The 24,893-nt window shown below is 36.6% G+C and overlaps 1 protein-coding gene across 2 annotated transcripts; it reads left to right on the forward strand.

Moving 5' to 3' along the window:
* Positions 12,873-23,863, forward strand: LOC109215396 (BRCT domain-containing protein At4g02110-like). Of its 2 annotated transcripts, XM_019379462.1 has the most exons (10): positions 12,873-13,159; positions 14,882-14,971; positions 15,142-15,246; positions 15,847-15,948; positions 16,069-16,153; positions 18,486-18,555; positions 18,647-18,691; positions 19,280-22,132; positions 22,212-22,428; positions 23,072-23,863. In XM_019379462.1, exons 1-10 carry the CDS (start codon positions 13,058-13,060, stop codon positions 23,636-23,638), a joined length of 4,236 nt encoding a protein of 1,411 aa, XP_019235007.1. In that variant the 5' UTR covers positions 12,873-13,057; the 3' UTR covers positions 23,639-23,863. The 2 variants fall into 2 exon arrangements, with proteins under 2 accessions (XP_019235007.1, XP_019235014.1); XM_019379469.1 differs by lacking the exons at positions 12,873-13,159; positions 14,882-14,971; positions 15,142-15,246; ... (2 more) ...; positions 18,486-18,555; positions 18,647-18,691 and adding an exon at positions 18,832-19,148.

The following is a 24,893-nucleotide window of genomic DNA, read 5'->3' on the forward strand; positions in this document are numbered from 1 at the left end:
AGAAGACCTCTTATATTTGTGGGTTTGTGGGCCGCACTTTTATAATGACTAAGCCACAAAAAAAACTCTCTTAATGCCACCTTATTATGGATTTAAGAGTCACCCTTTCCTAATGGCCTTTGCTGCAACGTTAGGAGGCTCTTAAGCTTATCCATAATCTTAATTAAACCACCAATCTCTTGATTAACTTGTTAATTTCCCATTAATCAATAATTAACCAATTACCCACATAATTAAAAGTTATCTCAAATTACTTAAAATACTACTCACTTTTAAGATACCTTATACACCTCACTATCATGGTCATGTGGTACCTTGTATGGCACAAGTCCATAAATACCGGGTATTATAGCTTAGACCGTATTTTATCCCAAAATATCAAACTTCGACGAAACTCACCTTCACGAATTTACTTATCGCTTGTTTGAACTAGCATAATACTTATAACCTCAAAATAATCTCATTCCCGAGATTACGTCGATTAGCTTATGACAAAATATTAATGTACGAAAATATGGGATGTAACATCTCATTTTCGAGCTTATATCAATTTACTTATGTCGTACTTCCACGTACGAAAATATGGGGTGTAACACTGTCACGACCCAGAATTCCCACCGTCGGGACTGTGATGGCGCCTAACATTTCACTTACTAGGCAAGCCAATGTTAGAATATATTATCCATTTTAACAATTTAAATTTAATTAATGAAGAAGAACTGATTTAACTGCAATAATCCAAATATAAATGCGGAAGCTAAACCGTAAAAATATCTGCTACAAATCCCTGAACCCGGTGTCACAAGTACATGAGCTTCTAGAGTAATACATATAAGGGTCTGAAATAAATACAAAGCTGTCTGAATGAAAATACACAGCTAAATAAAAATAAAGACGGGAACTTCAGGGGTTGCGGGTGCTGAGCAGTTGTACCTCAAGTCTCTGCAGACTGTTCAATCCGAGCTATCTAGTAGCCACCGCTGGGACTGACTCCAAAATCTGCACAGTGTGCAGAGTGTAGTATCAGTACAACCGACCCCATGTACAGGTAAGTGTCGAGCCTAACCTCGACGAAGTAGTGACGAGGCTAAGGCGGGTTACCTACACTATAACCTGTACGCAGTATATAGTAATGACAGAAAATGGGAATACTGAACGGAATTAAACAGCCAACTAAAATAATAACCAGAGCCTCAAAAATTAACCAATGTCGCCCAGAATTACCAATCTTTACAGTTCAAACAAAAATACCGGAAATCATGGCAGCTCAAGAAATGGAAACATATAGGTTGTTGCGTTGCGCAACCCGATCCCACCAGACAATATATAATCCTCCCTCATTCCACCGTAATAGCATTAACAACAGAGATAATGTATATAAATATGTTGCGGAGCGCGATCCGATCCCACCACATATCAATATCAGTATCACAGTTCACCCTTATTTCGCCATATCAATCCACCCTTATTACACCTGCTGCGGCGTGCAACCCGATCCCACCATATAGTACAGATTCACCCTTATTCCACCACATCAATCCACCCTTATTAAACCAACTGCGGCATACAGCTCGATCCTGCCATATCAGTACCAAGCACTCATTGTACACAGTCAAATCAACAGTTCAAATCACAAAAACTTTACGATCAATAAATGTCAGGCTGGATCGAGAAGGAAACCTTGTACAATATAAGAATCTACACAAGTAATACTACATAGCGAGACCAATCCAGCAATTTACAATTAGACGGTGCAAGCAAGTCAATTTAAGAAAATAGCAGAGATTCGTGAATCTATGAAAAGAGCTAACATCACTAACAGAAGAAGATATTGATTAACATGTAGCAATTAAGCATGGAAAGCATTTAGAGCATATAACAGTTAAGACAGGAAAGGAAATAATTGAGGAAAAGTGGTAAATCAAGAAAATAGATAATCCGGCGGCGTATAAGCACTCGTCACCTCGCATATATGCCGCTCACATGAAATTCACATAGCACATAGTCCGAGGGTTCCTAATTTCCTCGAGTCAAGGTTAAACACAACACTTACCTCTCTCCAAAGACCACTCAAATCTCAACCACAGCTTTGCCTTTCAAATAAGCCTCCGAACCAATAATATCAAGCAATTTACCAACCAAATGATTCAAAATAAGCCTTAGGAATCACCCACGATTGTAAAAGATTCAATTTAGGTCATTGAAAAAGTCAACAAAAGTCAACTCCGGGGCCCGCTTGGTCCAAACCCGAAATTCGGACCAAAACTCGATTACCCATTCACCCCGAGCCTGGTTATGTAATTTGTTTTGGAATCCGACCCCAATTTGAGGTCTAAATCCCAAATTTTCAACAATCCCTAATTCTACCAAAAACCCCCAATTTTCACCATGAAAACTCTAGATTTTAGGTTGAAATCTTTGGAAAAGTAGTGAAAGATTGAAAGAAACTAGTTTAGAATCACTTACCAATTATTTGGGGAAGAAAAGTTCTTTGAAAAATCGCCTCAAGGGTTCTTGAGTTTGAAAATTTGAAGAATGAATCAAAAATCCCGTCTAAGTCAAGTTTTGATCAGTTGCAGGCATCGCATTTGCGATCAGGGGTACGCAAATGCGACCCCGCAAATGCAAAGAACCTATCGCAAATTCGAAGGTCTTCTCATCTCTGCTTTCTTCGCAAATGCGAAGAATAGTTCGCAAATGCGAACTGGACTGATCGCAATTGCGAAGAATTTTCCCTCCCAGTCCCCATCGCAAATGCGAAGTTTGTATCGCAAATGCGAACATAAGGTGGCCCAGCTACTCTTCGTATTTGCGATGAGTAACTCGCAAATGCGAACCCCTCAGAGGTCGCAAATGCGATGTCTGGTATCGCAAATGCGGTACCAGAGGCCTGCACCTGAACTGGAAATACCAACAACGTTCTAAGTCCTATTTTCACTCCGTAGCCTATCCGAAACTCACCCGAGCCCTCGGGGCTCTAAACCAAAAGTGCACACAAGTCTAAAAATATCATACGAACTTGCTCGCGCGATCTAATTGCTAAAATAACACCTAAAACTACGAATTGAGCACCAAATCAAATGAAATTTTTAAGAAAACTTTGAAACTCCTACTTTCACAACCGGATGTCCGAATCACGTCTAACCAACTCAGTTTCTCACCAAATTTAACAGAAAAGTCATAAATACGGTGTTGGAACTATACTGGGTTCCGAAAACAAAACGGGCCCGATATCCAAAGTCAACTATTGGTCAAACATTTCAAATTCATTAAGCCTTTACCTTTCAAATTTCAACAAAGTCCGATATCTCGGGTTAGGGACTTCCGAATTCGATTTCGAGCATATGCCCAAGTTCCAAATCACGATACAGACCCACCGGGTCCATCAAAATATGAATCCGGGTCCGTTTGCTCAAAACGTTGATCGAAGTCAACTTCAACGGATTTCAAAGCAAAATTTCATATTTTTCTCAAATTTTTACATAAAAGCTTTTCGGAAACATGCCCTGACTGCGCACGCAAATCGAGGAGGACAAAAATGAGGGTTATAAGGCCTCGGAACCCAGAATTTGATTTGTCACGACCCAAATTCCACTAAAGGTCGTGATGACGCCGGACACCACTATCAGGCAAGCCAACCCAAAATACTTAATTAAATCCTCATTTTAATACTCTTGAAAACTATGACTTTTCTTCAAATTTACCAATTTAAAAAAAGATAATCGTCTCAAATCAAATTAAATAATAAGCAGTTGATACAAAAATACTTTATAACCATCACAGAACCCGGTGTCACAAGTGCATGAGCAATTTTTAAGAAATATCGAATAAGTACAACAGCTGTCCGGAGTACAATTGGACAGAAAATAAATAGAATCCTGAGAGAGACTTTACTAGCTGCGGGTCGCCTCGAGGAAATACAGCTTACCTAGTCTCTGTGTCAACCATGCTGCTACGCCTACTAGGCCACTAGAGATGCATGTGCCTGTGCAACAAGAATGCACAGAAGTGTAGTATGAGTACAAAAACAACGTGTACTCAGTAAGTATCCCGCCTAACCTCGAAGAAGTAGAGACGAGATGGCAACTTCGACACTTACTAGAGGTCCAATAATAATATTATTAATGCGATAACTCACGGGTTTATTAAGAACAACAGTAAAATGCAATGAGTCACTAAACATGTGAAAGTTTCCTTTTTATTAAAAGTCTCCGGATTCATAATCCATCAATTAACAATTATCTCAAGTCGCGAGAGCAGACACCAATATCAGTAAATCTCAAGGCAAGCAATACAAGTACGCGCAATTCATGCCGAGGTCGTACGGCCCGATCCAACAGAAATGTAAACTATGCACTGCTGAGGGTCGAGCGGCACGAACCATAGATGCATCTATTACCCCGCTCGCGAATCATACATGCGACGCGGTCAATATAAATAAACATGACAATCAGTCAAATCCTGAATTTATCAGGGAGCAATTATCCAAGGCAAAGCCAAATTCTCTTTTAACAATTCAAGAAAAATGGAGTTTATTCTTCTAAGGAATTCATTTACCAATTCGATAGGATTTAAGAAATTCAATTGTCAATAAGATCACAGATATTCCAAGTATAGCATGCTTTTTGGGTCCTAAACTACCCGGACTTACACATATTAGTAGCTACGCACGGACTCTCGTCACCTCATGCGTACGTAGCCCCCACAAATAGGAGCACATAACCAATTATTTCACCTATGGGGACAATTTCCTCTTACAAGGTTAGAAAGGAGACTCACCTCGCTTTGAAGATCCATAACCGGCATTCCACGCCCTTCCGGACACTTGAATCAATGCTAAATACTCCCAAAACTAGCCAATGATTATGCAAATTCATTAATAACGATAAACTACTCATATTAATCCAATTTATAATAATTCCTAACCCCGATCGAAAGGTTGACAAAAACGACCTCGGGCCCACGTGCCCGGATTCCGAATTTTTTTGAAGATTAAGCTTACCCATGACTCCATGAACTCAAATATATGATTTTCTCCTAATTCCATACCCAAAATCGTGGTCAAATTCCAAGAATATCAATTTTCTAGGTTTTCCCTCAAACCCCAAGTTTTCTACAAATTTCCATGTCCAAATCCGTATATAGTCATGTATTTAACTCAAAACTAACATAAATTACTTACCTCATGCTTGGTGGTGAAAATGGCACCTCAAGGTTGCTCCAAATCGACTCCAATGGAAGAAAATGGGGTTGAAATGAACCAAACCCCCGATTTAAAAGAACCTCACTGCCTCCAGCATTTACGCATCTGCGGTCAGGGGACCGCATCTGCGAGAAATGGGCCGCATCTGCGAAAATGGGCCAAAGAGCTGGGACCGCATCTGCGGTCTTCAGGCCGCATCTGCGGAGCCGCTTCTGCGGCTTGGGAGCCGCATCTGCGGTTCCTGGCCTGGCCTGCCCTGGGCCGCTTCTGCGATGGGAGGACCGCATCTGCGGTCTCGCACCTGCGGTCCACCAACCGCAGGTGCGGTTATGACAGAAGCAGCAGCTTCAGCACTTCTCAAAATTTAATTTTCGATCCGTTAACCACACGGAATCCACTCGGGCCCCCGGGACCCCATCCAATCATACCAACCAGTCCCAAAACACATTACGGACATGCTCGAGGCCTCAAATCATATCAAACAACGCCAAAACCAAGAATCGACCTCCAATCCAAGCTTTATGAACTTTAGAATTTCAAACTTCTACTTTCGATGTTTAAACCTATCAAATCACGTCCCATTGACTTCAAATTTTGCACGCAAGTCATATTCGACATTACGGACCTATTCCAACTTTCGGAATCGGATTCCGACCCCGATATCAAAAATTCCACCTCCGGTCAAACTTCTCAAAACCTTCAAATTTCTATCTTTAGCCAAATGACTCCAAAATGACCCACGGAAATCCGAATTCACTTCCGATCGCGCTGCCAACTCCAGAATCACCATACGGAGCTACTCCCAGACTCAAAATCCCAAACGGACATCAATAACACTGAAATGCACCGAGATCCAAACTTATGAAATTTCTTCCAAAATGCTAACTTCCAAAATAGGCGCCACAACGCTCCTGGGTCATCCAAAACCCGATCCGGGCATACGCCCAAGTCCTAAATTATTATACCAACCTGCTAGAACCTTTGAATCCCAATTCCGAGGTTGTTTACTCAAAATTCCAATCCTAGTTGATTCTTTCAACTTAAAGCTTCCGAAATGAGAGTTCTCCTTCCGAATCAACCCCGAACTTCCTGAAATTCAATTCCGACCACGCGTACAAGTCGTAATACCTGAAATGGAGCTGCTCATGGCCTCAAACTGCTGAACGGCGCGCTAGGGCTCAAAATGACCCGTCGGGTCGTTACATGATTCTAAAACATAAGATGACCTAAAGCACGTAATTTTGGACTCGTCACGTTTTTGAGCTATTTTTAATGTTTAAAATATTTATTTAACTTAACTTTAATTTTTATGGAGTTTTAGTCAATTTTTACTTCAAATTACACTTTAAAAACACAAAAATATTTTTATCTTTAGTTTAAGGTCAACTAGTATATTTATGTTTATAGTATTTTAATTTTACCATGACTTTAGCCTATTTTTTGTGGTTTTTACTTTATTATAACACTTGAAAATATAAAAAATATATATAGTTTTATTTTTAATTTTTAGTTTTATTTTAACCATTAGGAGTGATTTTATGTTTTACAAGAATTTTATGTTAATTTGGAAGAAAGTTAGCTTTGTTAATAAATTTTAAGCTTTTCTTGTCCATAATTGAGCCCAAATTCGAATCTTTCACCTGAGCCCGATCTCTTGACCCATCAGCCCTTTTGGAGGAATTAATCCAAGCCATTCACTCCATCCCCATCTAATGGCCACGGTCCTTTTCCATAGCCATATAAAAACATCATCTTCCTAATTTCAAGACCCCTAGAAAGACCTAACCTCTCCAAAACTAAACCAGCCGTCACCACCCCCTAAAACTCTAACCTAACGGCCGCACTCAATTCTAAAAAACACCGACCCAGCCGCACCCCTTCTTGGACATTTTTTTTTCCCAAAATTTTCTGGTTTCTTCAGAAAAGATTTCACACACACACTAGGATTTCTTCTCTATGAGACAAAGAGATGGAAAAAGCTGTCCCACCAGAGACTTTCGATAAAATTGAAACGAAAGAGAAAGCAAAAGTTAAGACAGAAATGTGAGGTGCATAAATCTAACTTCAATGAGCTTATTGTCCTTTAAGTCACCTGTTGCAATTTCCCCTCAAGGTCATGTGGAACTGAGGTCGCGTCCAGCGTTGTAGCTTGTTAGCTTGCTTGGCCAAGCTTCTAAAATCAGCTTATTTTGAAAAGTATTTTTCTCAAAAGTGCTTTTCAAAAAAGTGCTTTTGGTGAGAAGCAGTTTGTGCTTGCTAATTGATTTGAAAAGCACCTTTGAACAGTAATTAGTGTTTGACCAAGCTTTTAAAAACTACTTCTAAGTGTACTTTTCTCAAAAGTACTTCTAAGAAAAGTGCTTTTGGAGAGAAGCTACTTTTTTCTGTTTCTCAAAAACTGCTTCTACTTCTCCTCAAAAATACTTTTTTCCATCTAAAAGCTTGGCCAAACACCTCAAATTTTGGCCAAAAGTGCTCTTTGCCAAAAAAAGTGTACTTGTTTGAAGTGTACTAATGGTGAGAGACATATCAGAGCAACTCCAACCTTCTCCCCAAAACGGGGGACAAAAAGTAAATTTCACTCCAACCCTCCCCCATTTTTGTCCCCAAAATGGGGAGTGAATAGTGTCTTCCAAATTTGGGGACACACTATTCATCTCCGCATTTACTATTCCCCACTAAAATATTAGTATTTTTATTATTTAATCTTTTAATTTTATCTTTTTATATATACTTAATTATGTTTATATAATATATTTACCTAATTAATTATTCATCTTAACTTTGACGTATAATTTTGAAAAATTAATTATCGTGCATCTATTTTTTTTATGTAAAATTGGTAGTTAATTTTATTATGAGTTATAATTGTATGAAAAGATATAACCATCACAAAAAATGAAAGGTGCAAATATAAAATATTTGATGTTGCTAAAATTGAAGTACATTAAAATTGAAAATACATTGAAATTGGAAATAATTAAAATTGATCTTAATGCACCAATTCAAGATGAATTGGAAGGTCCACCTCCAACAGTAGTAATGGCAGTAGATGAAATCAACGATTTCAAGAATTTTTAGCTCGACATAGAAGAACTAAGGACAAAGATACTCATTTTGCACGTCGTAATGCATTAATAGATCATTTATGGGAGAATACTAGAGGTTGAAGTTGAATACTTATGTAGTATTTCGAATGAATTTTATCGTTATGTAATATGTATTTAATTAATCTTGTATCGCAATGATTTCACTTTTGTTTGAATTATTTAGTTAATCTATAATAATTGCTTACAAATTATATTATTTAAATTTTTATGGAATTGTTTTAATAGAAATTACAAATTAATGAAAATAAAAGATGAAATTTATTTAATGGAAATTAAAAAATAAAATTGGAATGAAAGATAATAATATAATATAAAAGAGAGAGAAAAATATAAAAAAGAATATTCTCTTTTGAGGAAAAAAAAATAGGGGAATGGTTGGAGTAAGTTGTCCCCAAAATAGAGAAATTCCCATTTGGGGACCAAAATGGGGGTAAAGGTTGGAGATGCCATAATGACAGTTTAGAAACTTCCAGTTTCTGCTTCGATCCCTTTCGTTTCTCGCTCAAGTTCCGGTCCGAGTTCGGTGAGGTTTCCGGCAAAGGCTTCCGGTGGAGAGCTTGTTCGCGGTTCCATCGCTTAGCATTTTCAAACAGTCAAACAATCAAATTTCATATTTATTGGAGGTTCATTTCTCACCTTTTATTTCTTGTATTTAATGGGTCATATATAATCTTGTTTTACATGTGTTTGTGTGGTAATATAATTGTTATGGTGCATTTGTGAGTTAATTTTCTGATGTTTGATTCTTTGAATCTGATTTCCTTTGGTTTGAATTAGTTTCTCGTCTTCTGTTATTGTTGATAAAATACAATGAAAATACGTAAAAGGAAAAGAAGTCGACGGGTGATCGGTTTGATTAATTGAAATGTGTTGTAGCTTCATTTTATTTTTATTTGTATTTTGACTATATAGGTTCGCTAGTAGTATGTTATAAGCCGACCACACTTGGGTAGGTAAATCTTAAGTCTCGTCTTTTATTTCATTCGAGGTAAGAGGCTGTTCCCTTTAGTTTATATTCAGGGGAATGCCCCGTAGATTTTGTATATATTTTTATCTGTGGTATACCCCGTAGTAAATGTAATTGAAGGCGGTGACGAACATGGTGGAGTGAGCGTAGTATAGAATTTTATTTTTATTTCTTTATTTAGGCAGGGACGATTTTGAGCCTCTTGTGTATTTATTTTGCTTTTGTGTGTTTTGCCTCAATTAAAATATTCTTAAAAGCCGATTAGATCATGTATGCAACCATACTAGTTACGGAACTCGGGGAATGCCTAACACCTTCTTACCGAGTCAAATGAACCCCCTTATCTAGAACTCTGGTGCAAACTGGTTTAAGAGTCAAATGTGTTTTGAAGGGAATTGTTATTGTAAAAACGGTGACCTGGCACACCGAAATCAAATGTCAGGTGGCGACTCTGAAAAATCCTTCGAAACGTAATCTTTTGTCAATTTCAAAATTGAAAACCCTTTCGAGCTTTACAAATCTTTTTATTCTTTTAAAGAGGGTTGGTCAGGTAAAAAAGGGGTGTGATCGGGTCATCACATACTCGTGTACGCAGATGTTCATAAGACGTACATTTGTCTATATAGTCATCAGGATAGTTTGGAAAATAAGGAAAAAAGAATAAAGGAATTCATTTGCGTATTTATTTTAATGGGCTAGAGGTCAACTAAGTAGTACATTGCTCTAATTTCTTTACTATATCCCACTCTTGTTCATTATTATTCACCGTCTATAGTGTTGTGCACCTATCAGCAAAGTCATTTTCCAATTTAATACCTTCATTTAAACCGATATAGACAAGGCAAGCAGAAAATAAATTACAAGAATATTATGTCGTATACACCTTTTTGCATATTACAACGTATATAGCGACGTTCCTCTTTGTTGGAATAAATCTATATTGTTATAAGTTATACTCCCTCAGTTCCAATTTATATGAACCTATTTGACTAGGCACGAATTTTTTTTTTAAAAATAAAGACTTTTTAAAAAGTCAAAAAGGGATCCAGAGTTTTGTGTGATTATAAAAGCTTCTCGTTAAGGCTAGAATTGGAAGTTTAAGCTAAAATATTTTCAAATTTAGAAAGTGGTCATTCTTTTTGAAACAGACCAAAAAGAAAATAAATTCGCATAAACTAAAACGAAAGGAGTAGTAACAAAAGCAACCCGAAATAATTCTATCCTAAAATTATTGGATTCACATAAACCTAACAATATATTAGGTCCGCCCTGAGTTAAATGTTGTTAAAGTAGACCGTTGCTAAGAAGCAATTGAATCAAATCATCAATACACGATATAAACTAATTAAAATAAAAGATGTATATCAACAAGTTTATGCTGATATATATAACCATACTTACATTAAGTCCATTGTTTACTATTTAGTTCACATGCTAGTTATGTAAGATTATAATGCATGAATTATTTATATTGTGATTAATAATAAAATAATGGTAATGTGATTAATAATAAGTAGGAGATTCTTATACATGAACAACTTATTATAACACACATTTTTGTGTCTAAATAGTTTAATCGATCATCGCCAATACATATTCTTACTCCACATTCTATTCCACGTAAAATAATTCATTAATTCCCACTCCCACATAACTTAATAAGTTATTATTCAATTTCACCAATCAAATATCGCATTAGTTATGTGGCAATTATTTTTTGTTATACGATCAATCAAACACCGACTATTTTATGTGACTTTTTATACTGGCATTAATCATTACAATACCTTCGACCAAACGGCCCATAGTTGTATTGATATATTTTAGTTTGCTCATAAAATGTTAAATTGTGGTCTATTATTTGAAACTAATTATAAATTTTATATCGTGGTGTAACGTTTCCATAAAGTTTTGTCTAAAGGATCAATCAGTTATAAGAGAATTAGAAAGAGGGTCATTTATAAAAGGGACAACCGTCAAAAAATAAAAATAATAATGCTGGATGAACTTTTTTAAAACACCATTATTTATAATTTGACCCCATTAAGAAATATTTTGGAAAATAGCACGTGCTAGAGTTTAAAGCATGCTAGGCAGGATTTTCGATCCCCAAAATTTTAAAGCACGTTGGGTAAAACTTTAAAGCACGCATCAATTATGGTGATCGTCAGAAAATTTTGATCATCACTAGAATTTCAGCCACAATACTAAAAATTTTTGGTAATCCATCAATATTTTTTGACACAATCCTGACAATCACTATAACTGCTATGTGCTTTAAAGTGTTGCCGAGCGTACTTTAAAATTTTAGCTTATGAAAAATCCTGCCTAACGTGCTTTAGAATTCTGACATGAGATTTTTTTTCCTAAAATTTTTGTTACTAGGTCAAAATTAATACTCCCTCCGGTCCAAAATAAGTGATTTTTTGGCCTTTTTCTTGTGGTCCAAAATAAATGATTTTTTCAAATTTGAAGAATGAATTAATTATTTTTTTCCTACATTGTCCTTGGAGTAAATAGTGTTGGAATATGTGTTAGGAGTGTTTATGTGAGATAGTAAAGGTTAATATGGTCAATTCTATTGCTAATTAATGCTAAAAGGTAGATTTCTTAATCTTGTGAAAACATCCAAAAAATCACTTATTTTGGACCGGAGGGAGTAGTGAACAAAAGTATCTTATTTGTGTCATCCTCCCGATGATGGGGGAAGTGCACAGTTAGCCACTAATTAGAGATGTCTTTACTCTTTAGCCACCGTTTAAAATGTATTTACTCTTTAGCCAGGCTTAATAAAATTTTATCCGCCCGGACGAAAATACCCGTGTGATAGACATGGGTGTTGTGTAAATATTAAGGACATGATGTCCTTAACTTCATGAATGCTGTGTAACTATTAAGGACAATGTGTCCTATCACGTCCTTAACTTCATATGTGCAGTGTAAACGTTAAAAACATGGCGTCCTTAACTTCATGTGTGCAGTATAAATGTTAAGGACATAATGTCCTTAACTTGTATTTGCACCTTTTGTTGTTAAACTTTAGGACCTGATGTCCTTAACTTCATATATGCAGTGTAAATGTTAAGGACATAGTGTTCTTTAATTTTATGAGTGTTGTTAAATATTAAGGACATGGTGTCCTTAACTTCATGAATGCTGTGTAAATATTAAGGACAAAGTGTCCTGTCAAGTCCTTAACTTCATATGTGTAGTGTAAATATTAAGAACATGGCGTTCTTAACTTCATGTGTGCAGTGTAAATGTTAAGGACACCATGTCCTTAATAATTACACAGCACTCATGAAAAAAGTGTAAAAATGTCTTTTCGAATTAATTTTAATAGAGTAGTGGCTATTTTTGCTCAACATTAAAAATATTGAATAAAAACTAAATACCATGTTAAAAAGTGGCTATCCCACGACTATTTCTACTCCAATGATGGTAAAGCATAAACTTGGGCTTTCGGCCCATATGTACTGTAACCGCCGATACGTTTCATTTCGAGGCCCAGCCCAACAATAAGTCCACCTATCCCGCCAATGAAACCAAAATAAAAAAATTGAAAACACAAAATCCCTCCAAATAATTTGACGACTTCGACTCCTTCCCTGAGAAGCTTTGTACAATTCAATAAACTCTTCACTCTATCTCTTCTTCTACAATTAGCTTTTTCAACACACTTCCACACATTTCTAGGGTTCTTATAAAATCATCACATTTGAACTCCTTCCATTTGAAAAATTCTAGAAGATTCAGCAGGAGAGAGAGATAGGTTTAATGACTGAAGGCAACCAAGATATGTTATACGAAGACGGCTCCAAAATTTTCATTGGTGTTCGATTTGTTCTTGTCGGATCCGACCCCCTTAGAAAATGGCAGGTACCCTATGTTTAATTTTGATTTTATATTTTTCCGCCAAATTTGCATTTTTCAAGTTATTTCTGACTATTTGAGTTTTACTAAACATAGTCGGTCTCGAGCCCGAAGAGGAGCCTTGGGTTAACTGGTAAAGTTGCTGCCATGTGACCATGAGGTTGGGTTCGAGCCGTGTAAACAACCTCTTGCAGAAACGTAGCCCTTCCCGGACCCGTGTGTAGCTGGAGCTTAGTGCTCCGGGCTTCCTATTTAGTCGGTCTCAAGCCCGGTCAGTGTGAAAAGTAGTCTGATAATAGACAAAGTTTGGTAAATATTTGATGGAAACTAAAAGTGCTTACTTTTGACAAACTTAGAAGGCCATTACTGCCCAGGAATATATTTAAGGGACTACTTTGTGCTTGCTTCCGATCATAAGGGATCATTTTTGTCATTTTCTAGGGAAATGGATATAGAGGATTTATATTGCGGGTCTCAACTGTTTTGGATGTGAGGCGTTGTTGATTGATTTAATTGCATTTGCCAAGTTAATTTTGCTCATGTGAGCTTAGCAAAGTATAGTCGCTCTCAAGCCTAGATAAAGGATGAGTAGGTAAAATATTTAAAATAGTTAGATAAGCTATGTTTAATTTTTAGTTTTATTAATTTTCTGCCAAATTTGCATTTTTCAAGTTAATTCTACCTATTTTGGTTTTACTGAATATAGTCGGTATCGAGCCCGGATAAATTATGAGGATGCAGTAGAATAATGGTCAGTGTAAAAATTGTGTGATAATAGACAAAATTTATTAGATAAACCAAATGTGCTCACTTTTGGCAAACATAGAAGACCAGAACTGCTTATGAATATAATATTTAAGAGACTACTTTGAACTTACTTCTGAACATAAGGAATCATTTTTGTCATTTTCTTAGGAGATGGATAAAGAGTATTCATATTATGGATCTTAACTAGTAGTTTGGAGTTGAGACATAGTTGATTGATTTATTTGCATTTTCCAAGTTAATTTTGCTCATGTGAACTTAACAAAGTATAATAGTTGCACAGCTAGATAAAAGATGAGGATGGGGTAATGTGTTAAACATATTTTGATGATCTTTTGAACAGTGACAAGGATATGGAGGTTTTTGTGTTGTTGATCCAAACTAGCTCGGGAGTAATGGGTAGTTGATTGATTCATTTGCATTTTCCAAGTAAATTTTGCTCATGTGAGCTTAGCAAAGTATAGTCGGTCTCAAGTCTAGATAAAAGGTGAAGACAAGGTACAATGTTAAAAATAGTTTGATAATCTTTTGAATAATGAGATGGATTTAGAGGATTCATATTGTTGACCCATACTAGCTTGGCATTGAGGGGTAGGTGATTGATTTATCATTTCCAAGTAAATTTTGCTTACGAGTTTAGCAAAGTATAGTCGGTCTCAAGCTTAGATAAAAGATAAGGATGCGGTACAATATTAAAAATAGTTTGACTATCTTTGGAACAGTGACATGGATATGGAGGATTCTTATTGTTGACCCAAACTAGTTCGCAGTTAAGGGGTAGTTGACTGACCTATTTGCATTTTCCAAGTTCAAGTTGTAGTGATGTTATATTGGACCCCACTTGTGGGATTGCACTGGGGAGGTTGTTGTTGTAAGTTGTAGTTATGTTATAGTTGTAATTGTTATTATTCTTCTCTTTGCTCTAAGTTCTACGTTAACTTTTTGTCCTTTTTCCTTTTCTAGATTCGGTCGAAGCTTTTGGAGGGTGGTGCAGTTGATGTAAGCGGATATGGACCAGATTGCACCCATCTTATTGTCGATAGTATTGTCTATGTGAGTATGCCCATGTAGTCATTTTTAAACAAAATTGTCCTTATTTGTTTTTTAGGGCACCTTTTTTGCAGTTTCTTGTTGCTTTGTTACTGGCCTTATTTTGTACCTAACTCAAACAGCATTCTTTACAAGTAGAACTAAGTGTATAACTTAATGTTTTCTGGAAGCAGGATGACCCCATATGTTTAGCTGCTCGACAGGATGGGAAAATAATTGTTACCAGCTTGTGGGTTGAGCACAGTTATGACATGGGAATGGCTTTGGATCACCATTCTGTGAGTTCATTTGAAATTTGGTCTTTCTCTGTTGGAAAATACAGTCTGCTCATGCACATGCATGCTCAGTTGAATTCCTTTGTTTATCAGCTGTATGTTGCTTAAACGATAATGGCTAAAAGAATTTCTCCCGCAAAATGAATATTTTACTTTATGATAGAGTGGATATGAATTCCCTTTGCGAATTGCTTTCTTTTAAATTCTAATACCACTTTGGTGCATGAATGGATCTTTTGAAGTTGTGTTCCTGAGTACTGTTGTATAAATGCTATTCAGTTTGCAGGCTTTTGCTTTGTAGTAGTGCTATTAGCTCGATCAATTATGCAGTGAGTTCAGGAGCAAGTATTTCTTTTACATCTCATATTGCGTAGGGAGTTCTATAAAGTTTTATGCTTTATGCCTGTGATTTTGGGTTTTTGGTGGCCATATGAATCAATATATTGGTTTCTATCTGTTCCCTTGCTCCCTTAAAATTCTATCTACTCAAACCTTCATAGTTATTGCATCGTTGTCTTTGGTGTCAACTTTTCTTAGGCCCATTAAATATAATTGAGTTTTCCCTTGAATGAGAACGTAAAAAATTCACAACTTCTCTTTCAGATAATGTACATACCTCCAAGGGATTTGAATGGAATCCCGGGTGCTAAATCACTGGTGGTCTGCTTAACTGGATATCCCGGGCATGATCGAGATGATATTATGGTTCGTAGAATGCTGTACTGTTATTCATTAAGTTTTTTATTTTTAAGGGAAATATATTCTCTGGAAAGGAGAATCTAAACTGTTGCTTGTCATGTCATATTTGGTTCTCTCTTCTTCTAGAAAATGGTGGGCCTGATGGGTGCAAACTTTTCAAAGCCATTGGTGGCTAACAAAGTCACTCATCTCATATGCTACAAATTTGAGGGTAAGTATGTCTCTTTGCAGTTGCAACATGTTGCTGGTTGCAATCCATCTCATTATTTCTTGTCTTTGTTCGATGCATAATCCTAGAGAGGGTGAATGGAGGTTTTAGATGGTTTTGCACAAACTTCCTCTATGTTCATGATTTGGTATGATGTATTGCTGCAGGCTTATTTTTTCTCTCCCATACTCTCTTTTGCCTCAATTTACAATTGAATATAATTTTAATGTATCTTACAGTTGATGTTTAATGTGTCTATGTGGTTGGAACAACACTTCGTGTAGATTCCCCTGAAATTTTTTTGAACTTTGTTAGCTCACTGGTTCTGGTGTAGTTTTTTATGTAATGCTGCTAACAAAGTTTTTGCTTACCTACCTTTTGTGAGTTTATGCATCTTCTTGATGCCAGTAATGAAATCTATTATTACGTTGTCAGAGTAATGTTACCTAGAAGGCTTGACCTTGGGAGAAATGTCGGTCATGATTATGTATCTGATGCGGGTAGTCAAAGCAAACTGATGGTCGGGGTACCATAGCATGTAATCAAGGAATATGATCTGCATTTGCAAAATGAACGTTGCTGTTACCTTATTTAGCATTTAAAGAAAGAATAAAAAGGTAGTCCTTAAAGTAGTACAAATATACAACTTTTGATCAATATACTGTGATTTAAGAATAATAGAGATTCATTATAAATGTGAAACTACTATTTCCTATTTAACAATTTGAGAAAATAATGAGAAGGAAATTGGATATTTCCTATTTTCCTATTTGTGTGACACTATTTAGGGATACATTAATTTGGTTTATACAGTTTGTGCAATTGCTGATCCAAGACGGTGTGTCCATGGAGCAATTGGTCTTATAGGAGAGTAAGAGGAAGAATCCCACGATTGTAGAGAAAAGTACTTTAATTTCCGAAAAAGGAATTGCGGTCTTTTAGCATTTTTTTTGTTAAATATGATATTTTAATAGAAGGGATGATTAATTGAAAGAATTTAATATTAGAAAATTGGGTGAAAATAATTAGAAAAGGCAAATTTGTCAACCTATATCTTATTTACGTTTCAAGCATAAAATTTGAAGGGGCAATTTTATCTTTAATTAAGCTTATGCATGTATTAATAACCTTAGTATTGCAAATACCATGGTTAGCTATATATTAGGTATACATAAGATAATACCAAATAGGGTATGTAACTAGTGCTTGTATTAGTTATACATAGGTTGAAAAAGTGTACCAAACAAGATATTACTAGTACACAAAGCTAATGCATTAAGTCCATAACCAATAGCCTATGTAGCGTTGTGAGGTTCTCACCCGGGATAACCAGGGGCGTATCTATGTATTGGAGCATGGGTCGCATGCACCTATGCTCCTCTCTCTCTATATCATATATAATTATTTTATATTTTTTAAAATATGCTTAAATATATATGTTTGCACCCAAGCTCAAAGAGTTCTATGGTGCAATAATTATTTAGTGCACCTTTACAAGTGAAGTTAGAGGTTCAATTTTTATGTCTAGTATCCCCTCTTGTGTTTTAATTAAGTATTTTCTTCTTTTTCTTTCTTTTTTATTTGATTTATTCATTCAAAATCCCAAATCTAACACATTGAAATCTTTGATCTCCCTTTATCATCACAAAAATTTGTTTAATTAAAATTAATAGCAGTGGATGATGTAGCATGCTTCAATGATCCCAATATTTTTGATATGGAGTATGAATATACATCTTACAAATCACTAAAATTATAAGAAAAAAATTTAATTTTTAATTGTATAATTTTAAATGCTAATAAAGTCATGGCAAGAACTTAATTAAGGTTAAACCTGTCAAATATAAATTTTAGATTCACCTCTTTATAATAGTGCACCCTTCTCTTGGCATCCTGGATCCATCCCTGGGGATAACCTTGCAATCGTGCATAGACCTCTATCAATATATTATCTTCCTCCTTTGCTAATATACTTGATAAGTTAAATGACATTATATTTCCTATCAAATTAAACACCATCTCATATAATGAGATGGAAAGAGTAAAGGAAAAAGAGGGATGTGCTACAATAGTGTCTGAGCTAACTTTTCATTGTATCGTCTTTCTTTTCTTTTGTTGGTTTGCTATGTGATATGTTCTCACACACTGCCAACTACCTTGACTAGTGATAAATTCCTGTGATACTAGTTATGTCTTAAATTCTCTGTATTTATTAAATGAGGATAAGGAAAAAAGCTACTAACAAATACCATCCGATTTTCTCTTTTGCCATGCCTACTATGGTGTGCGTTTACAACTGTGTATCTATCCTAATTGAGCTTATCACATTTGATAGGGGATAAATATGAGCTTGCCAAGAAAACGAAGACGATAAAGTTTGTTAATCACCACTGGTTGGAGGATTGGTATGTACAAACTTTATTTTTTCAGAAATTACTGATTTCCTACTTTTAAGCTGCTAAAATGCATATTTTTATTTCATGCTTTACTATGCAGTTTAAGGTCTTGGGAAATCCTTCCAGAGGATGATTATGATAAGAGGTGCGTCATTGCCATTTTCCCGCTTTTTTATGTGAATGTGAAGTAGCTTTTCCTTTCTACAGGAGGATATTTTCGTTTGTGCTGGTAGTGACTGGTTATATAACTCCTAATAGATTGCCTTTATATTGCAGAATTTGAAACATTTGAAGTATTGAGATATTGTGAAGTCCTGTTTTAAAAATTGAGTGTGTGTGTGTATTGAAGTTGTCAATATTATAGGGATCCATTTTCGAGCGACCTTGTCAAGCAATAAAAGATGAGCAGAACTTCACTCTTCATGTTTTGTATAAATTACATAATGCATGCATATTTCGACATGCTTAAGTTATTTTATTTTTCAGAGTTGTGGTAGCTTCTGTGCTAGACAAAAGATGAGTTTCAAGCCCAAACTCAAAGAACTGTGTAGACATCATCTTTCAAAATAAAAAGTATAGTGTGTTTGCTCACTTCCTAATAAGTAAGAGTTACTTTCATTTAGCTCAGGCATAATATGCGTATACTTTACCCCTCAATGGGGTTTACTTGTCAAACAAATTAACTAGCAAATAATAGTGTGCTCATGTATGCACTTCTTTTTCTGGCCTCAAGTGGGTATGAGTTGATGATGATGGAAGCTGAAGCCAAAGATTCTGAAGAAGAAAATGAGGGCATTGCTGCAAATAGGCGCGGAGAGGAAATAGCTATCATGGGTCCTGATCATTCAAAAAGTCCTAATCAATTCCTTGTGAAGCAAGAAGCCTCTACAAACATTTCAGACTTACGCACATTTAGAGGTTTGTCAGGTCTGGGAAACACTAAGGAGCTGTCATTATCTGCTTCGAAGCAGTCAAAATCTCATCAGGTTCCAGCCTTTGAAGAATCTCCCAACAGGCATGCTAAGATGCTTAATACCAACTTGTGTAGGACAAAGGAAGAGCTGCCATCTAGCATTGAACAAAATGGAAGTGATTTTGTTTTTGTTTCAAGTAGTGCCAGGAAATCCCCTCATTCTTGTTCGTCCCGAGAAATCCCTAGGAAATTCAACCTTCCCATGACCTCAGAACAAATTAAGACTTACGCAGGAAGTCCTGCTACTGCTGAAGCAGGTACAGAATTTGATTTCCTTAACCTGTCCTCAGAGAAGGATCAAGAGAAAAGTGAGTTAGGTGCAAAAACTTCAAAGAACTTGTCATTTCCTGGGAAGGGTCAAAGCAGTAGACTGCCCGAGAAAAGGCCGTTGGGCATTTCAGATAGTAGCTTCCAGTCATCAAGGACTAGTAATAATCCAGAAAGCATACAAGATGGTTACTTGACGGCAAATCGTACTGAACAGTTAGTACACACGTCAAAGTTACATAGTCCACGCAAAATAGGCTGTCATCTATCATCTAGGAACACTGCCCCTCACTATGACAAGGGTGTAACTCTGCATACTTATCATGATTCTACCATTTCCAATCCTGTGACACTAAGCACTCAGCGAGGGTGTGATGAGGATGAACCTCAAAGTGGCACTTCTAGGATCATGGATTCAAAAGGGATTAGTCATGCCACTGTTGATGTTAATGGGCCATTGGATGAACTATATGATGTCCCATCTTCCATTACTGAAAGAAGAGATACCCTGAAGTCTAATGTGCTGGCGGGGTTCGATAAGGCTGGAGATGATTCAGTGTCAGGGTCTAAGCCATTGAGGAAAAGATTGCTCTCCAAGAAGACACCCACCTCTGATGTTAACGGGCCATTAGATGAACTGCATGATGTCCCTTCTCCAGTTAATGAAAGAAGAGATACCCTGAAGTCTAATGTGCTGGCTGAGTTTAATAAGGCTGGAGATGATTCTATGTCAGGGTCTAAACCAATGAAGAAACGATCGCTTTCCAAGAAGACACTGGGATCTAGACAAAGTTTCCGTAAAGGGGGTGATAGGAATCAGAAAGGGTCTTTATCCATTAGCAAGACTACTCTGATGTCTGATTCAGCTGCTTCCAGTAGCGGAGGGAGAGAGGAGACAGAGCATCAAAATAACTTAAGCTCTACAAACGGTGAGGTTCTCCCTGCAAATAATGCAGATTCAAGCAAAGAGAATGAGAGAAATATATTTTTGAATTCTGAAAAAGGAACTGCCAAAACAAATGAATCCATAAATGATGATACTGAGGCTCCTGAGGACCAAGATGATGAGGAGTTAAACGGTTTAAAAGAGAAGTCTACTGATACTGAAGCGCAACGTTCTAGGCTTCGATCAATGGAGAAGAAATTAAATGAAAACAAGGTGGTAAATCAGGATGATATGAAGGATACTGATGTTGCAAAGAGACAAAGTACTGAAAACAACAAATCTGAAACTCAAAAGATTCTTTCCGACAAGAAGACCAAGTTAAGTGAATCAACTTCTGTGGGGAAAGTTTCAGTGGAGAAAGTTTCCAGTGGCCCAAATTATCTGATGAAGAATAGCAAGAAAACTAATCTTGCTACTAAAATAGCTCTGGTTTCTAAAGAAGGAGCAGAAGGGAAGAAGTGCAGAACTGATGGAAAGAAGGCAGATGCAAAAAAAGCAAAAGGGTCTCCATCTGAAAAGGGCGAGGTTCTGCCTGCAGATTTGAGCAAAGAGATTGAGAGAAATAAAATTTTGGATTCTGAAAAAGAAACTGCCAAAACTACTGAATCCATAAATGATGATACTGAGGCTCCAGAGGATCAAGAAGATGAGGAGTTAAATGTTCTAAGAGAGAAGTCTTCTGTTACTGAAGTGCAGCATTCTAGGCTTCGATCAATGGAGAAGAGATTAAATGTGAATAAGGTTGTAAATCAGAATGATATGAAGGATACTGATATTGCAAAGACACAAAGTATTGAAAACAACACATCTGATACTCCAAAGACTCTTTCTGGCAAGAAGACCAAGTTAAGTGAATCAACTTCTGTGGGGAAAGCTTCAGAGGAGAAAGTTTCCAAAGGTCCAAAACATCTGATGAAGAATAGCAAGAAAACTAATCTAGCTACTAAAAGAGTTGCGGTTTCTACAGAAGGTGCAGAAAGGAAGAAGTGCAGAACTGATAAGGCAAATGCAAAAAAGGGAAAAGGGCCTCCATCTGAAACAGGTAAAACCACAGTAATTGCAACAGAGCATCAATATGAGAGATCCATGGATGTGGAAAAGGAGAATATACCTGATATTGGAGACCAGAACGCGAGTCATAACAAACATGGGGCTGACAGAAGTTCTCCTTACGACAAAAAACTTTGCTCATTGCAGGTTACAGAAGTACAAAGTGAGCCAAGGTGGTTTATAGTTAGTGGGCATCGGCTACAGAGAAAGGAGTTTCAGCAAGTTATCAAGCGATTGAAAGGAAAAGTGTGCAGAGATTCTCACCAGTGGTCATATCAGGCAACACATTTCATTGTCCCTGCTCCATTGCGAAGAACAGAGAAATTTTTTGCTGCTGCATCCTCTGGAAGGTATGGCGAATTTTACATCCCTAAGTTATGTCCTTTCTCAAAAGTAAATACATTGTTTAGTATTTACTGATTTTTACAGGTGGATCCTCAAGACAGATTATTTAACTGCTTGCGTTGAGGCTGGAAAATTCTTAGATGAGGAGCCATATGAATGGCACAATAAGGGATTGACTGAAGACTTAGCTATCAACTTAGAGGCCCCAAGAAAGTGGAGACTTCTGAGGGAGAGGACTGGACATGGCGCATTATATGGGATGAGGATAATCATATACGGAGACTACATTGTACCACCATTGGTATGGTAATTTGGTGTTTGTTGTGTAGGTTTCTTGAAGATTGAGTTCCTATGTTGCCAATTTGCAAGATTCTCTCTCTGCCGTGAACTCCTTTTACATTGTGCAAAATATTTTCAGGAAATTCTTTGATGAAATCATTTCAAGTGTTTGGTTTCCTTGCATTATGGATCTCCCCCCCGCCCCCCCTCCCCCCCCCCCCCCCACCCTCCAAGAGAAATAGTTGTATTCCACCAAAAGGAGGGAATGACTTTCTCATGGACGCAAGTCATTTTTCCTTACAAAGCATAACTCCTTCATTTTTTTTAAAAGCATAACTCTTACTCTATATCACTTGTTTCAATCAACACTTAGACATTATTGTCAATCTTTAGTAATAAAGAATTACCCCCAAAACACTATTTCTATATTTTTATCCTACACCTTATATGATCTTAATGTGGCATACTTTTATACCCGACCAAAAATTGGAAAATGATCTGGAAATGATTTCCTAAGATGAAGCATTTTTGGTGGAAGTTTTTTTCATGGAAACCATTTTACTGCATTCCAAATACAATTGATATCTAGAATGTTAAATTTCCTCGGATTGCACTTCGTCTGTATCTCCAGCTGGTTTCAAGATGCTCTCATTTTGTTGAATCAGGATACATTGAAGCGAGCAGTCAAGGCTGGAGATGGCATTATATTAGCAACTTCTCCTCCATACAGTCGCTTCCTTGAGTCAGGTGTTGACTTTGCCATTGTTAGTGATGTCATGCCACGTTGTGACAAGTGGGTTCAAGAATTCTTAAGGCATGAGATACCTTGTGTGTTGCCTGATTACTTGGTGACTTATGTGTGCAAACCTGGTTATCCCCTCAACAATTATGTACAATACAACACTCATGCTTGGGCAGAAAGGGCGCTGAAAAAACATGTCAATCGTTTGGAAGAGATTGTTGAGGAGATGGTACCGTCGAATGACAATAAGAATGATTTAGCATGCCAAGTATGCGGGTTGCCTGACAGGGAGGAAGTAATGCTGATCTGTGGTGATGAAAGTGGCTCTCACGGATGTGGCATTGGCATGCACGTAGATTGCTGCGATCCTCCCCTTGAATGTGTACCAGAGGAAGACTGGTTTTGCCCAGAATGTACCAAGACTAGAAGCAACACAAGCATAAAAAGGAAGTCCAAAAAGGGGACCTCTACTTCCAAGAGGAAGAAGTGATATTCTGCGTTTTGGTTTAGCTCTGTATAATAGCTTCAAGTCAAGTTTGTTACATTTAGATTAGTGAAATGTACAAAAATAACTATTAGCACAGGATAGCTTTGATAAGTATGTATGGTAGCCATTCCTTTCCTTTTGTAGCAGCTCGCTGCCTTTTTATTTATTTTTAGTTGTTATAACAAGTAAAGTTTTAGTTTTAATCAGCTTCTGAAGGTTCTTGGACAACCTGAAATCTTCAATGCAGGGCCAAGACTGTCACATTTGCCCAATGGTGATAAAGCTTTAGAGTCTTCCCCTTCATGTTTGAATCTGCAACCATAATATTTAAGCCAACACTGTCTTCTATGACAGTTGACATTCTGCATATTGTGAAATCTTCCATACTTTGAATTGTTCATTACACCATTTCTCTATCATTACACAAAAATACCCATCTGAACAATCTTGTTCCTGAGTGAAAATACGAACCAGGGAAGCTCTCTGGGAGCATGCATTTGGTTTGCTAACACTGAAGTACTTACTTATGTCTAAACCATCAAAATATATGTACATATACATCATTTTTTTCACTCTACAAAATTACTACCTCTGGTCTATACTATCTACCCTTAATTTAAGGTTTTTTCACCTCCTTTATCTCTCTCCTAAACGTCTCACTTTATTAAGGTGTGAATTTGGAAAAAAGTAGCAAACACTGCTAGAATCTCTGCTAAATTCCAAGCTCCCAATTCCAAACTCCAAAGTCATTACTATTTACTACTATATCTCATATAAGAATTTGTGCTAAAATGTTAATACCTTCACTTTCGCCTTAAGAGATTACTCCCTGCGGTCTACAATAAGCGACCAATTTATTTTTTTATTTTGGTCCAAAATAAGTGTCTATTTATATAATCAAGAAAAAATTCAATTTGTTTTTCCAAAATTACCCTTATGTACGTATCCCTAAAAAGTCATTTACTCCTCGCATTTGAGAAGAGAAGTAAGTGCTACTATAACTATGGTGCAACATTTAATGAAGGGTAGTTTAGTCACACTAACTATTTTCGTCTAGAATTTAGTATTTCCTTAATGGGTGTGCCCAAAGTAAATTCCGTCACTTATTGTGGACCGGAGTGAGTACTAGTTTTTCTTTCTTAAATATCCTCAAGAGTATGATCTTAATTACAATATTAAATATGATCCCGTGGACCTATGTCATATCCCCATTTAAAGATTTGTTGATCAATATTATCATGCTTTTACCTCGTTATAT

The sequence above is a fragment of the Nicotiana attenuata genome, chromosome 2, assembly GCF_001879085.1.
Source record: "Nicotiana attenuata strain UT chromosome 2, NIATTr2, whole genome shotgun sequence".
NCBI lineage: Eukaryota > Viridiplantae > Streptophyta > Magnoliopsida > Solanales > Solanaceae > Nicotiana > Nicotiana attenuata.

Excerpts from the sequence above, each read along its gene's own strand:
- LOC109215396 (XM_019379462.1), top strand. The coding sequence starts at position 13,058 with ATGACTGAAGGCAACCAAGATATGTTATACGAAGACGGCTCCAAAATT. Across the intron at positions 13,160-14,881 it reads ACCCCCTTAGAAAATGGCAG|ATTCGGTCGAAGCTTTTGGA; the intron begins GTACCCTATGTT and ends TTCCTTTTCTAG. Across the intron at positions 15,247-15,846 it reads TGGCTTTGGATCACCATTCT|ATAATGTACATACCTCCAAG; the intron begins GTGAGTTCATTT and ends CTTCTCTTTCAG.